This window comes from Epinephelus fuscoguttatus, linkage group LG3 (assembly GCF_011397635.1).
Source record: "Epinephelus fuscoguttatus linkage group LG3, E.fuscoguttatus.final_Chr_v1".
Taxonomy (NCBI): Eukaryota; Metazoa; Chordata; class Actinopteri; order Perciformes; family Serranidae; genus Epinephelus; species Epinephelus fuscoguttatus.
In genome coordinates this window covers 16,774,510-16,787,246 of record NC_064754.1, presented here as the reverse complement: position 1 = coordinate 16,787,246, position 12,737 = coordinate 16,774,510, and the positions used below count along the sequence as shown (strand labels likewise).

The 12,737-nt window shown below is 42.0% G+C and overlaps 1 protein-coding gene across 5 annotated transcripts in view; it reads right to left on the bottom strand.

Annotated features, from left to right (window-relative positions):
- ndst3 (N-deacetylase/N-sulfotransferase (heparan glucosaminyl) 3) overlaps positions 1-12,737 on the bottom strand; it is a 59,001-nt gene that overhangs the window by 25,712 nt on the left and 20,552 nt on the right. For all 5 annotated transcript variants that reach the window (XM_049572761.1, XM_049572764.1, XM_049572766.1 and 2 more), the window contains exons 5-6: positions 10,340-10,525; positions 319-447 (exon numbers count right to left, since the gene is read on the bottom strand). In XM_049572761.1, coding sequence (XP_049428718.1) covers positions 319-447; positions 10,340-10,525 — 315 coding nt within the window. The remainder of the gene's footprint in view (positions 1-318; positions 448-10,339; positions 10,526-12,737) is intronic.

The following is a 12,737-nucleotide window of genomic DNA, read 5'->3' as shown; positions in this document are numbered from 1 at the left end:
GTGAGAAGCAGCCCCTGACAGGAGAAGAGACACACACACACGCACACACACACACACACACACACACACACACACACACAAACAGCAAAACATGAAAAAGAATGAACCAGACCGAGAGGAAGTTACCTTTACAGAGAGAGCAGGAAACCCAGTTGGTGCCTCTTTAAGGTGCAAAAATCAAAATAGAAAGTAACAGGCCTCCCTGTTTCTCACTCCCCATATCCGTTTCCATACGTGAGTGTGTGTTTGATTGTTTGTGTGTGTGTGTGTGTGTGTGTGTGTGTGTGTGTGTGTGTGTGTGTGTTTTCTCTGACTCACTGGGTTGAGGAGCACGGTGAGAAACAGCTCTCCCCCACGGATGCTTTTGTCCAGTTCTTTAGGTCCGCCAGGGTATTCCTTATAGTAGATGGTGTGAGTAAACAAGCCACACGTCTGGCGGGGCAGCACCTACACACACACACACACATACACATAAAAGGAGGAGCTGTTATTATCATTCATAGCTTCAGTTCACACAGGAAGTGCAACTGAACAAATAGTGTACAACAGTCGGCCAAGCCAAGTATGATCAGCAGGTACTAACTTCTAAGACTAAAAAATACGAATGGCAAAAACATGACAATTTGTTGTTTTTAATGGCCCATCAAAGAGCACTCCACTGACTTTATATTGCACTCTTATAATACTGTGGGGCTCTTGATAGACGATGAATAAAGGATCAAAATCAATGCAGCAGAAGCAGTTTCACACCTTCTTCTTCCTTTTCAAAACCTGCATTACCCACAGTGCAACTCAACCACAACCCCTGACAGCTTGGTTGGAGATTCAGGTGTGTTAAAGCCCTGACACACCAAGGCAACAGTCGGCTGTCGGTCAATGTTGGGCTATCGTTGAATGTCTGTTCACTTTTTTTTTGTTTTTGGCCAATTCAGTGACGGCACAGCCCATCGGTGATTGAACTCACTGTCATTGGCAATTCAGCTCAGCACACAGGAAGAAAAATGGAAGTGAGGAAAGTAAACAAACAGCTAAAGTCAAGAGGGAGTGAGATCGAAATAAACTTGTTACATGAGGTAAGATCATTTTTTTAGCTACTGAGCACTTCAGCAGAAACCTTTCGTAATGGTTTGTGCTGTTGTTCACTGGTGCACGTCAAATATGCTTTGTTCTTTGAACACTGTATTGTGTTGTTAATGTGCTAACTGGCTAACTAGCTTCAAGACAGTCTTCCAGTTTCCCCTTTTGAATAAGGAATATAGACTACCGCTATTTGCTGGTGTGGAGAGGTATTTCCCCGATGTGCTTGTTGGCCATCGGCTATAGTCTTTGGGGTGTGTTCATGTGCAACTTTTTAGCCGAGACACAGGCAATGTAAGGTGACCAGATGTCCCGCATTGCACAGGACTGCACAGCATTTCTGTCTCTTTTCACGCGTCACGCAAATTGAGACCATGTCCCGCATAATTGATTGTCACCCGCGCTAGTATTCCCCCCCCAGCCAATGAGAAGAAGCTGCATACAGCCGCCGGCCCACGTGGGCTCTCCGTGAGGCACACGTTTTCTTCACTGCTAGTTCTCTGAAGTTGGTTTGGTGCATATGGGCTTTTAGGGCATTGTCACATGTGAGCTAATACAGGCGAGTGACTAATGCGATATTCATGCTGAATGTGGGCAGTGCCTGATGCGACAGACATGGAAAGCAAGCTTGCTAGCTATAGCACAATATAATGGTAATGGCAAATTTTCCATTTTCTTATGTTTAATGCCTGTCTCTTGACTCACTGCCAGCCAGGTAGCTCCTTATATGTGGGCAGTTTGTGTTTTTCATGGCTAATATCATACAGTATCGGCTGGTTAAACAAGAAACCATCCTCTCCTGCACACATGCTTCTTTGGTATTGGTTGAGGCTGGGACTGCATGGATCACAGTTCACCAGAGTTAAACTCCACGCTATGTGAAGATTCAAATTTGCTTTGCAACCAGGAGCGAATGTTTTATTCGCCCTCTGCTCGCGTTGAATGGAAGTGAACAGGAAGCGAATATTCGTCAGTGTTAATTTAGCTCAGGTGTGATCATACTCTTACGCTAGTAGCAGCTATTGTAGCCTCTAGCCGCCTACCCTCAAGCAGAGGTGAGGAGCGAGCTAAAGAAGTCTGGTAAGCTCACTTCTTTCTAGCTCCACACCCTCAGATTTTCTTCTTTCAAACTTATAGTTTTTAATCATTTAAAGGGCTCTAGCACATTTATCAGATTTGGCTGAAGTCCCGGCGGAGCCACGAAAGGCTTTCCACAACTTGTTTCACATATGCTATAGTGCTCCCAAGACCTGAAAACACACTTTGATGTTCCCCTTTAAGTGGCATAATGAAACAGCTGTGATATAATTATTTGAGATTACACAGGAAACTAAAACCGCCAGTTCTGTGTGAGGTTTAAAAACTGCTGATCACTCACCCATTTCAGGGCCAAAGCACAAACACACCAGGTACCAACATGACTTCAAATAACAAAAAAATAATTCAGCCAGCAGCATAAAAGATGACAGGTGTATGGATGAAATGCACAGCTATAGAGTCAAGCTTGTCTACTTGGCAGTTTCTAAATATGAAAAGCAGACAGCCGAGCAGGTCAGGGATATTCTGATGTGTTGTGTCATCCAGCATATGGTAATGTTACCTATCCCACTGGAGAAGCACAGGTGCCAATTCTACAGATGGTTCAAGTCACATTCTTGCAGGGTGTATCAAACAGTTTTTCACAGCTGTCATTTTAACTTGTCATAAGATTAAAAGCACAGGTGTAATTAATAACATAAATAATGGCGCTTTTCCATTTAGGTGTTCGGGTTCTCTGGTATCATGCATGCTGGCTCACTGACACAGCTTACAGGCACACTCAAATAGAATGGAGGCATCATTAAATGTTATTAGTTCCACTTGTGCCTTTCCCTGTAATGACAAGTCAACAAGTCTGCTGTGGGGAAAAAAGGTCTGTAAGAGTCAAATTAGGGTTGTCTGTGGACACACCATTTACTGCTGTGCTACAGCCATGAGTCCTGAAGAGCTGTCCAGCTGAGATTTCTCCACTGCAGCAGTAGAGACCCTTCATTTTCCTGCAAGTGCATGAATTGCACCGGTGAAGTTAAGTCTTCCTGGGGCACTGTTCAGTTTCTCTCCTCACCTACACCTGTTTGGTATTTTGGTGACTCGTTGTTTACCGAAGCGGAGGGAGATAATAATGGATTACTTTTAATCCTGCCTCGAGCAGGTGCACTGTACACCCTTGGCCACAAAACACTGACACACCCTGTGTGAGTTACATACTCATGCTTTGATTGAAGAAAGCAGGGTCTCACATGTCGGTTTCCCAGATTCTCTTGATTGCTTCTTGTAAATCTAACAACGTCGTAGTAGATCAAGGTTTAAAAAGTGACAGCAACAATTGATTGTGATGACATGACATGTTTTGGGCTTAGGGAGTGTGCACAGCTTACCTCCGCTGTAACACTCACATTTGTCAAAGATTTGACAAAGTCTTTTTGGCCGGCGTAAATATTTAATTAACTAAAATAATGTGCACAAAAAAACAAGCACACAAGACTAACAGAGTGCTGGATCAAGTGTTTAACAGCTGATGAATTAATCTTCTTTTCATTAGGTCATTAAATGACTTAAATGAAGAGCAGAGAAGAAGAAGGTCTTTATTGTGAAGTCCTTGTGGAGCACTTCTCCGTGTGAAATAGAGAGTAAAGGCTGGAAGAGCAGATATTGGTTTATCTATAAAACACTGCAGACTCGTTCACACACACACACACACACACACACACGAAAGAGAGAGAGAGAAGGAGAGAGAGAGAGAGAGAGAGAAGGCCACCAGAGCCACAGACACTCAGCACTATTTCACCAAACCAATTATCCACAGAGCTATAGCTCAAACTGATATAGTACATTTTAAAAAGAAATACACACACACACACACACACACACAAGTATGCATGTTTGTGAGTGAGCGCACGCACACACACACACACACACACACACACACACACACACACACACAGCACAATCCCATATCTCAGTCTGATTTGTTCTGATACTGTGGGTCCAGTGGGTGGCTCTCAATCTGCTGACAGAGACACACAAACACCAATTTTACAGCCTTAAGACAACTTCCTGTCCTCCTCGGAGCAAACAAAGATGGAGCAAGGGGCAGAGGGGAAAGAGATTAATAGACAGAAATTGCAAGAAAAATTGGAAGTGAAGAAATGTGAAAGGTGAGGAAAATGGGACGGTTGTGAGTGATGTGTCGCAGTAACTTTACAAGAGGTCAGGAGGCTCGATGAATTATCACAAGGCGAAAGCTCGCCAGCTGGGTTGTGGTGAAATTATTTAAAATTTAAATTCTGCAAGCAGGTGCACACACACACACACACACCACAAAATAAACTGCCTCTCAGGAAAATGTTCGGCATCCACGAGCTGGCAAGTTTGTTTTCTCTTTTTCCGAGCCTCCCTTTGCTGTTCAGTCAGTTCAGTATGCAATGTCTCGGAGCAAGAGATGGACCTCTTCACTGTCTTCCTACTCTGCTTTCACATTGCTCCGCAGTTTTTATTTAACAATTGCTAATAATAGTGTGTACTTCTACAGTTTGTAAATAGAATTTGACAGAACATTGTCACCCTTAGGTCCACTGAGTCATCATCATATCACATGATCTTCATCAGCAGATGGCGTCTGCTGAGATGTTATGAAATCGTACACTTTAGGCCTATAAGTTAATAGCTATTTTTTTCTTTAGTGTACAATCACCTGAAAAGAAGAATTGTGTTTTTGTTACCTTAGGATGGTAAAATTCTCTCCAGAGAGGAGTTTGACTCTGAACTCACATCATCTTGATACTCACTCAGAGAACAGGTTGTTGCTTCACATTCCCTTAAAAGGTCCAGTGTGTAGGATTTAGGGAGATAGTGGCAGGAATTGTATATAATATAATAAGCATGTTTTCTTTAGTGTCTAGCCACCTGAGAGAAACACTCGTTGAGTTTTTTGTTACCTTAGAATGAGCTTTTTATATCAAAATAGAGAGCGGGTCATCATCTACGGAGTCCACCATGTTGCACCTCCATGTTTCTACAGTAGCCCAGAACAGACAAACCGAACACTACCTCTAGATACGGTTATTTTGTTTCTGCATCTCTGCGATGATTGTCGGAAAGACACTGATTTTTTTTCTTTATTTGGTGTTTTTACTGGTTTAACTTACCAAGTCTGTTTGTTTTGGAGAGGAAGACACCTCTACCGATAATTTGCGTGGAACTTCTGGAACTTAAAGCCCCTACAAGGAACTTTCATTTTGAGTTGAGTTTGGTGACCCTGTGGACAAAAGCCGTAGTGTTTTGCCGGAATGAAGCCTACATTTCCCATGAGCTCTATCGCATATTGTCGTAAAGATGCTTACCTGGCTCGTGCATGTGTTTGTTTTGGGGATGAATGAAACAACAAGATGGGAAAACTTTGCACCCGCTTCTATCGGGGATCCCAGCTCTGCCGCTGGCGCGGGGTGAATCTGCACAACCTGCGGCCTCTGTCTGTGGCTTCCCGAACAGCTAATGCTATGGACCCGCCAGCTCCTGCCAGGATTGGGCTGGTAAATGCTAGATCGCTAGCGAACAAAACGTTTATCCTGAAGGATTTCCTGACTTCCTGAGGATTGGGTTTTCTCTGTGTGACTGAGACGTGGCTGACTGTTGGTGAGTCCAGTGCTTTCACAGAACTTTTACCTGATGATTGCTGCTATTTTAACTCCCCGCGGACGTCGGGTCGAGGAGGAGGAATAGCGACTATTAATAAAGAGTCACTATAAATGTAAGCAGCTAGGTAAGATGAAGTGTGCCGTCTGAGTGCCGTAAATCACTTTGTCCTGGAAGCGACCTGGTGTGGACCCGGAGACAGTTTCCTAAAGGTATGGATATACACTATATAGAAATAACTTATCTTCACACCAATGGTCTCATTTCCTGCTGTAGGTCACGCACAGACATCAGCAGAAACGAGAGACTTTTGCATATCCAGTTAAAAGTTCCTTGTAGCGGCTTTAAGTTGTCAGAGAAAAGAGGTGAGTACACATTAGCAGGTGCTTGGTGGGCAGCCCGTCTGCGACGTGCCAAACAGCATAGGAGAGACACTGATTCGTAACATGAAACTGCTTTATTCAGTTTTTTAACTGGTTTCAGTCACCTGGTCTTGATAGTCACCGGATAATTTGGCCCCTGGTAAAAACCTCCTGAACAATGAACACTGGAGGAAATCCAACTGGGAGGAGTTTCAGCTGGTTGCAATGTGCAATCCTCACCACTAGATGCCACTAAATCTTACACGCTAAACCTTTAAGTTGAGTTTTGAAGTTCATTCTCAATATATATATATATATATAAATAAAAATCTAATCTCAAGGTCCATTTAGTGGCTGTTGTGGAGCTTTTGATCATATCACATAATCTTCATCTGCTGCGGATGAGGACAAAGACCACTTTTAATGTAGAAAAGAAGTTCAAAAAGCACACACATGGAGACATGAAAGTTTGAATAAACAGAATCTCTGGGCATCTCCATCTGCTGTTGCACTGTTGTTGAGGGACACTGTTGGAGGGGAGAGTGAATTAGATGCAACATACACTGGATACCTCTCAGGGCACCAGTGGTAGCTAATTCTGATTCATAGACCTGAAGTCCAGCTGTGCTTCCTGGAGGTCATTTCATCACAGCATTTTGCTCAGAGAATTCAATAACTGTACTGAACAGTGTTCCATGTGATCTTTTTACTAAACATCTGAACTATCTCGCACCAGAGCAGAGCCAAGCTCAGTCTATGAGATCTGATTTTGCATGTCTGTGCTCCCCTATCAGTGTGACTTTAGTGCACGGGCAAAATTTCCAACAATAAGTATAATCCATCCAATATGAACTACTGTCTGAAGTTTTATTTGAAAGACAATAAGAACAAAAGTTTCAAAAGCAATGTTCGGAGAACTGCTGCATCCATCATTTGGGTTGATGGTAAGCTTGAGAGTAATTTTTGCTGGGGATTTAATTTCATTTCAGCCTCTGTTTCCTCTTCAGCTTTTTTTTTCTTCCCAAAAAGCTTCCTCTCTTGTATAAAACAAAAAATTAGATTTATTTTTGATTTTCTGCCACTTTGTCTCTCCTGTTTTTTGTCTTCCTTTGTGATGCACAATGTTGAATATGCATTCTTTTTCAATGGCTTGTTATCTAATTCAGCGATTCACTGATGCTTCTCAATACCTTACCAGTGATAATGTATAATAACACATTATAGCCTGTCAAAGCGTCAGCTTGTTATTGTATTGAAAGGATGTAGCATTAAGTGGCTGTCTTTTATGACGCTGTGACAAGATGTCAAGAAATAAAAGCAGACTTGTAGGACTGATTAGGAAATTGACATTGCTGTCGGTTCAAATTGTTTGCTCGAGAGCCAAATACGGCAGAACAACATGGACTGGTAATTTTGGTGTCAGATGTGATTGGTTCTTTTGTCAATAAGGGAGCAGTTGTGCACACTGACAAAGAGCCTGACTGACAAGTGAATGAGGAGGAGGAGGAGGAGGAGAGACAGAGGGAGGGACGAAGACAACTTGCTTAGGTGGAATGGGCGACAGGAGTTTTATTCTACCGCTGTCTCAAACAGTGACTGATGAATTATTTATCGCAGCATGAAAGTGTAAAAATACTCTCATTACTCGATTCTTATTCTATGGTACACATCCTGCACATATACAAACATAGAAATGCACACGGACTCATACACACAGAAAAGCTAACCCCCTTTAGCCGCCTTGGGAAGCCATTAAATATTAAATCAACATAGAGCTGTGGTGAGATGAGGTCAAAGAATACATATTGCACACACGCACACACATACGCGTGCACGCACAGAGGTTACAAACCACGCGCAGCATCATTGATTTTCTGTTTAAGACCGCAAGAAACAATCAGCACACAATTTACTATTCAGCAAACACTTATTTGAACGCAGAGACGGTAGATAAAAACAGTTTTTCAAAGTGAGATAAAAGAATCTAAACAGACTCTTGTGACTAAATAATTCTGCTTTGAAGCGTTGATTCAGTGTCTTAGAATTTACAATTCATGGTTTAATTAAAGTCTGATGAATTAAGCGAAGATGCTATATAACAAAGACACAGGCAAAGACACTACATAACATAAGAGTTAGATTTGACCATTAACCTCTGCATGATCAATGTGTGTGTTGTAAGAAAAGTACATGATAACACACAGGAATCTCTAAATATGCCCTTTGTTGTGGTATTCATCACGTTTATCAGACGAACCTGACTCACCTCTTTTTGTCAAACACACACATCTATGCTTTGTCTGCCAGGCCAACATATTTTATATGTCTACACACAGTGCCAGCACCGACTATCTAGGGACCACAACCACCAGCTGTGGAAACACCAGCTAATCTGGCCGTATGCAAGATAAAAAGAAGGGAAAAAAATGAAAATGACAAAATAGTGAGGAAAAATATTAAACAATCACGGAGATGTTTGCCCAGAGAATGTGTTTGGAAATTAGACATGTTGGCATTCAGCTAAACAACACCACCAGAAAAAGGTGTTAAATTATGAACACCCAAAGGTGCACTGTAAATCTAAAGCCCTGTTTCCACCAAGCAGTACCATTCAGTTCGGTACGCTTTTTTTTCCTGTTTCCACTATGAAACGTTGTGGATGGTACCAATGGAACCGTTCTGTACCGTCTCCATTTTTGGTCCCCCCTCTGTTGGGGTACCTAGCACACAGATCTGGTACTAAAAGGTGGAGCTGTGAACACTGCAGTCCGTTGATTGGTCAATAGAGGACAGTCACTCTGCTCAGGGCTGAGTTGTGGCTGGTTTTGAGGCTCATGTAACCACTGTTCGTACTGTGGAGAGTTTTAAATAGATCAGTAGACTGAAATGATAAAATGAAAGGAGGTTTTGCTGCCTCTTGTAGCAGCTGCAGTCTGAGAAAAATATTTCACTAGGCCGACTGCTAGCAACTTTTAAGGTGGAACGTTAACTTGTTATGTTGCTCAATGCATGAGTTGACGACATGAATCCATCGACACACCTTAAATTTCAATGTGACAACTTTGACCATTACTTAAGTTTTTGTAGTCTCTCTTAGATGACACACACTTTTAATAATGAATGGATCTTGAAGCGTTCAAAAATATATATTAATATCGACCGGATTGTGTTTTTTATAAAGAAAAAAGAAAGCATTGTGGAGCGTCGTTCCTGTGTGCTCCAGCATCACTAAACCCCAGAGCTTGCCTGAGAAGGACTAAATGCACAAACCTGCTATTTTTAAATATCCCATCGAGAGAGACTCTCACTGCAGCCTGTTTTATTTTGTTTGTATGTTTATTACTGTGTTTGGGCTTCCTTATTCTGCAGTTGATAAACAAGGTGCAGGTTGATAAAGGAGGAAATACAGTGAGTGCTTGACGTAGCAGTGAGTGACAACAACCCCGCCCACATTTAAGAGTGCTGTTTGCAGTGGAAACACTAGGGTCTGGGCACCATGTCTGAAGGGTTACTTCTGGTTCCAAAGGTACCATACAGAAAGTGTTTGGTGGAAACGTGGCTTAACAAGTTGATCTTACTCAAAAACATCTGAGAAACTAAAGTAACAATAAGTATTGATCTTAAGTTATGTCTAATTGATAAGCTGACTTAAAATTTAGTTGTGTTAATTTAATTTTGTAAGTCACTGAAACTTGAAAATGACAAGTACAATTAACTCATTTTCTCTAAGTGTCAGCAACTTCAGTAAACCAAACTAGTCTAATTTAAAGAATATACAAATATGGCCGACTACTTTGCAACCAGCAGAACACAGATATATAGTAAAGTAAACTTGGTATACTGATGTTACTAATACTTAGAAAGATTAAGTTATTTTCACTTGTCACTTAAGTTGCCACAACTTCACAAAATTGAGTAAATACGGCTGATTTTTAAGTAAATTTAATAATTAGTTACGAAGTAAAAATATCTTAAGATTAATAGTTATGTTTACTTACCTTTTTCAAGGCAATCTGTTTCCTTGATTGTTCTAAGTAAGATCAACTCGTCAGATGTTACACTATACTAATTGATTTCATGTCTGTGCAGAAACGTGTCAACTGATCAAAGTGCATTTATGGATGTGCATGTGGATGAGCACATTTATGCATGTGTGCTGTTGCGGCATTGCTTATGCACCCCTGAGGCTTTTCACAGACATGTCATCAAGGAAGTCGTCTCCTCACCATGATGTTGTTGTGGATAAAGCCCTTGCGGTAGCGGGCAGGCTTCAGGTGTGGGTACTCCTCAGTGCTGGTGACCTGGATGTTCCACACACGTCTCCAAGCCTTGTATAGCTGCAGGTGAACCGGGTAGACACCTGAGTGGTGAGGGGCCACGGCGTAGCCCATGTCCACTGGGATGTTGTGCTCCTGGAGATGGAGGACATACATACACATGGCAGACACATGTGTGAGGGTTATACATAAACAGAAGTTACAGTACGTTTACAGCTCTGACAAAGGACACGGTAGGACATAAACACACGAAGCCCACCAGGCTGACCTTGTCGAAGAAGCGCGCGGTTTGTGCTGTGTTTGTTACGATGCTGGCCTTCGGGTTGGAAATGAGAAAAAAAAAAAAAGTTTGTGTGAGCATGTGGGAGTGTGAGGGTGGATGGTTGCTGGGTGCATCTTGCAGACTGATGGTGTTGTCCTTCGCTCTGACACACACCTACACACACTGTCAAAGCTAAGCATCAGCGGTCAGGGGATGAGGGAGTGGAGTATGTATATGTGTGTGTACAACAGAGGTGAGGGATCACACTTTATGATCACATTCACCTTCAACAACATGAACCAGCTCTCCTCGCCGTATTGTATGTGGGACACGGCACTCCAGTAGGCTCATACAAATCATTTCAACACACACACGTACTAACAAAACAGGAAAACAAGGCAGAGCAGGGCAACAAAAGCGCTCGACCTTGTGGACTTCAGATTAATCCAAAGACATTAAAGAGGGCTCAGGTGTGCCCATCAAAATAAGTGCATCACTCCCCAACAGGGATATTTGGTTTTAGAAAATGAGTACATGAGGGTAAATTTTGTGAAAGCATTCTTATTGCTCATGCTGACATAAGTGGTACAACTATTCTCCCAACCCTGCCTCTTAAAAATATGTTCATATGCATGTAATTAGCCCTCGCGAGTATGTTCTGCAGGAAGTATAATTTTACCCTGATTATGTTTTCAATTAACATAACAAAGACATATTCATATTGAGCACATCTGCAAAACACTCACTGTCAACATCTGTCACAGGGCTGTCATGATATGCACGCTCAGCTGAGGTGATGTTGTGGTGCAATAACTGGCTAGCAACTACAGCAGTGTGTGTCTATTACTGCCACACAAAACTGTGTCGGAGGAGATGACAGACGAGAGCAAGACACTCTACCCTAGCCTCAAAAAATGTTCAGTCTTCAGCTTTTCTATAGATATTAGGGCTGCCCTTTAATAGTTGACCAGAAAGGTCATTCATCGGCAAGATGTAATTGGTCGCTTAGTCGCACAAAAAAGAAAAAAAAAGTAAACGTGAAACTCTATTAGTAGTTGCACCCTACATGACTGGACCATGTAGGAATTTAATTTGAAAAGGACAGACACAGGAAGAGGCCACGCTCAGCAGTCAGACAGGAGTCATGTTACAAACCAATCACAGCCAACAGATATCTTTCCCTTCTTCTGTAAATATTCAGTCTGATAAATACGGAAAAGTTGATCATGTTAGTGCAGGGCTACCCAGAGCTTTACATCTGTCCCACTGACGATAGGCCTACACACTTTTAAACAGCACCTGGAAGAAGATCAGCTCTGCACAAGAGTAGCGCCTGACCTCTTGTTTTCTAGGAGGTTAAAGACATGGTACATGTACGGCCCCTAATTTCCAGGGCTGGTACCTGTGGTTATTCCACAGGCTAGTTAATAACATGTCGGGCAGGAAATCCAAAGTGTGGGATCATTTTGAGAAGGTGAAGGACGAACCCAAGGTGATATGTAAACTCATCTTCATTGGTCAACTACAAACATGACGTATCATCTGAAACATGGAAGTAGCTACATGCCCATTAGCCACTTAGCACAATCATTACTGCTTTGCCCACAGCGTCATTAACAGGCGGCTCACTCAGTGTGTGACGTGCACTTGTAGATAAAATATAGGCCTATATTAATGAAGGTTCATTAGTACGGTTTGTATTTCTCTGTAATGTAGCACAGTGTTAACAATGTTACTGATACTATTCTTTCTCACACCTTCAACTCAAACCATTGTGTTGCCCCACCCAAAATATATCATTTAATAATTAAATTAATATCGTAAACATGCGGGCGACTAGTCGTCTAATGGTCGTAAATGACGACTATTGGTCAGCTAGGAAAATTCTTAGTCGAGGGCTAAGATTGTCATTTAATTATCATTTATTAGACTCTGCCCTCTGCCTGTATTTTCTTAATATCTTCTTGTTTTTTGTGTTCGGAACAAATATAGTGAAACAAAAAGCCAAAGAAGAGTGAATCTGGGGTTGGATATAACTTTGACTTCTGTTGGCAAGTGCCTTTACCAACAATCCTGCATAGTATA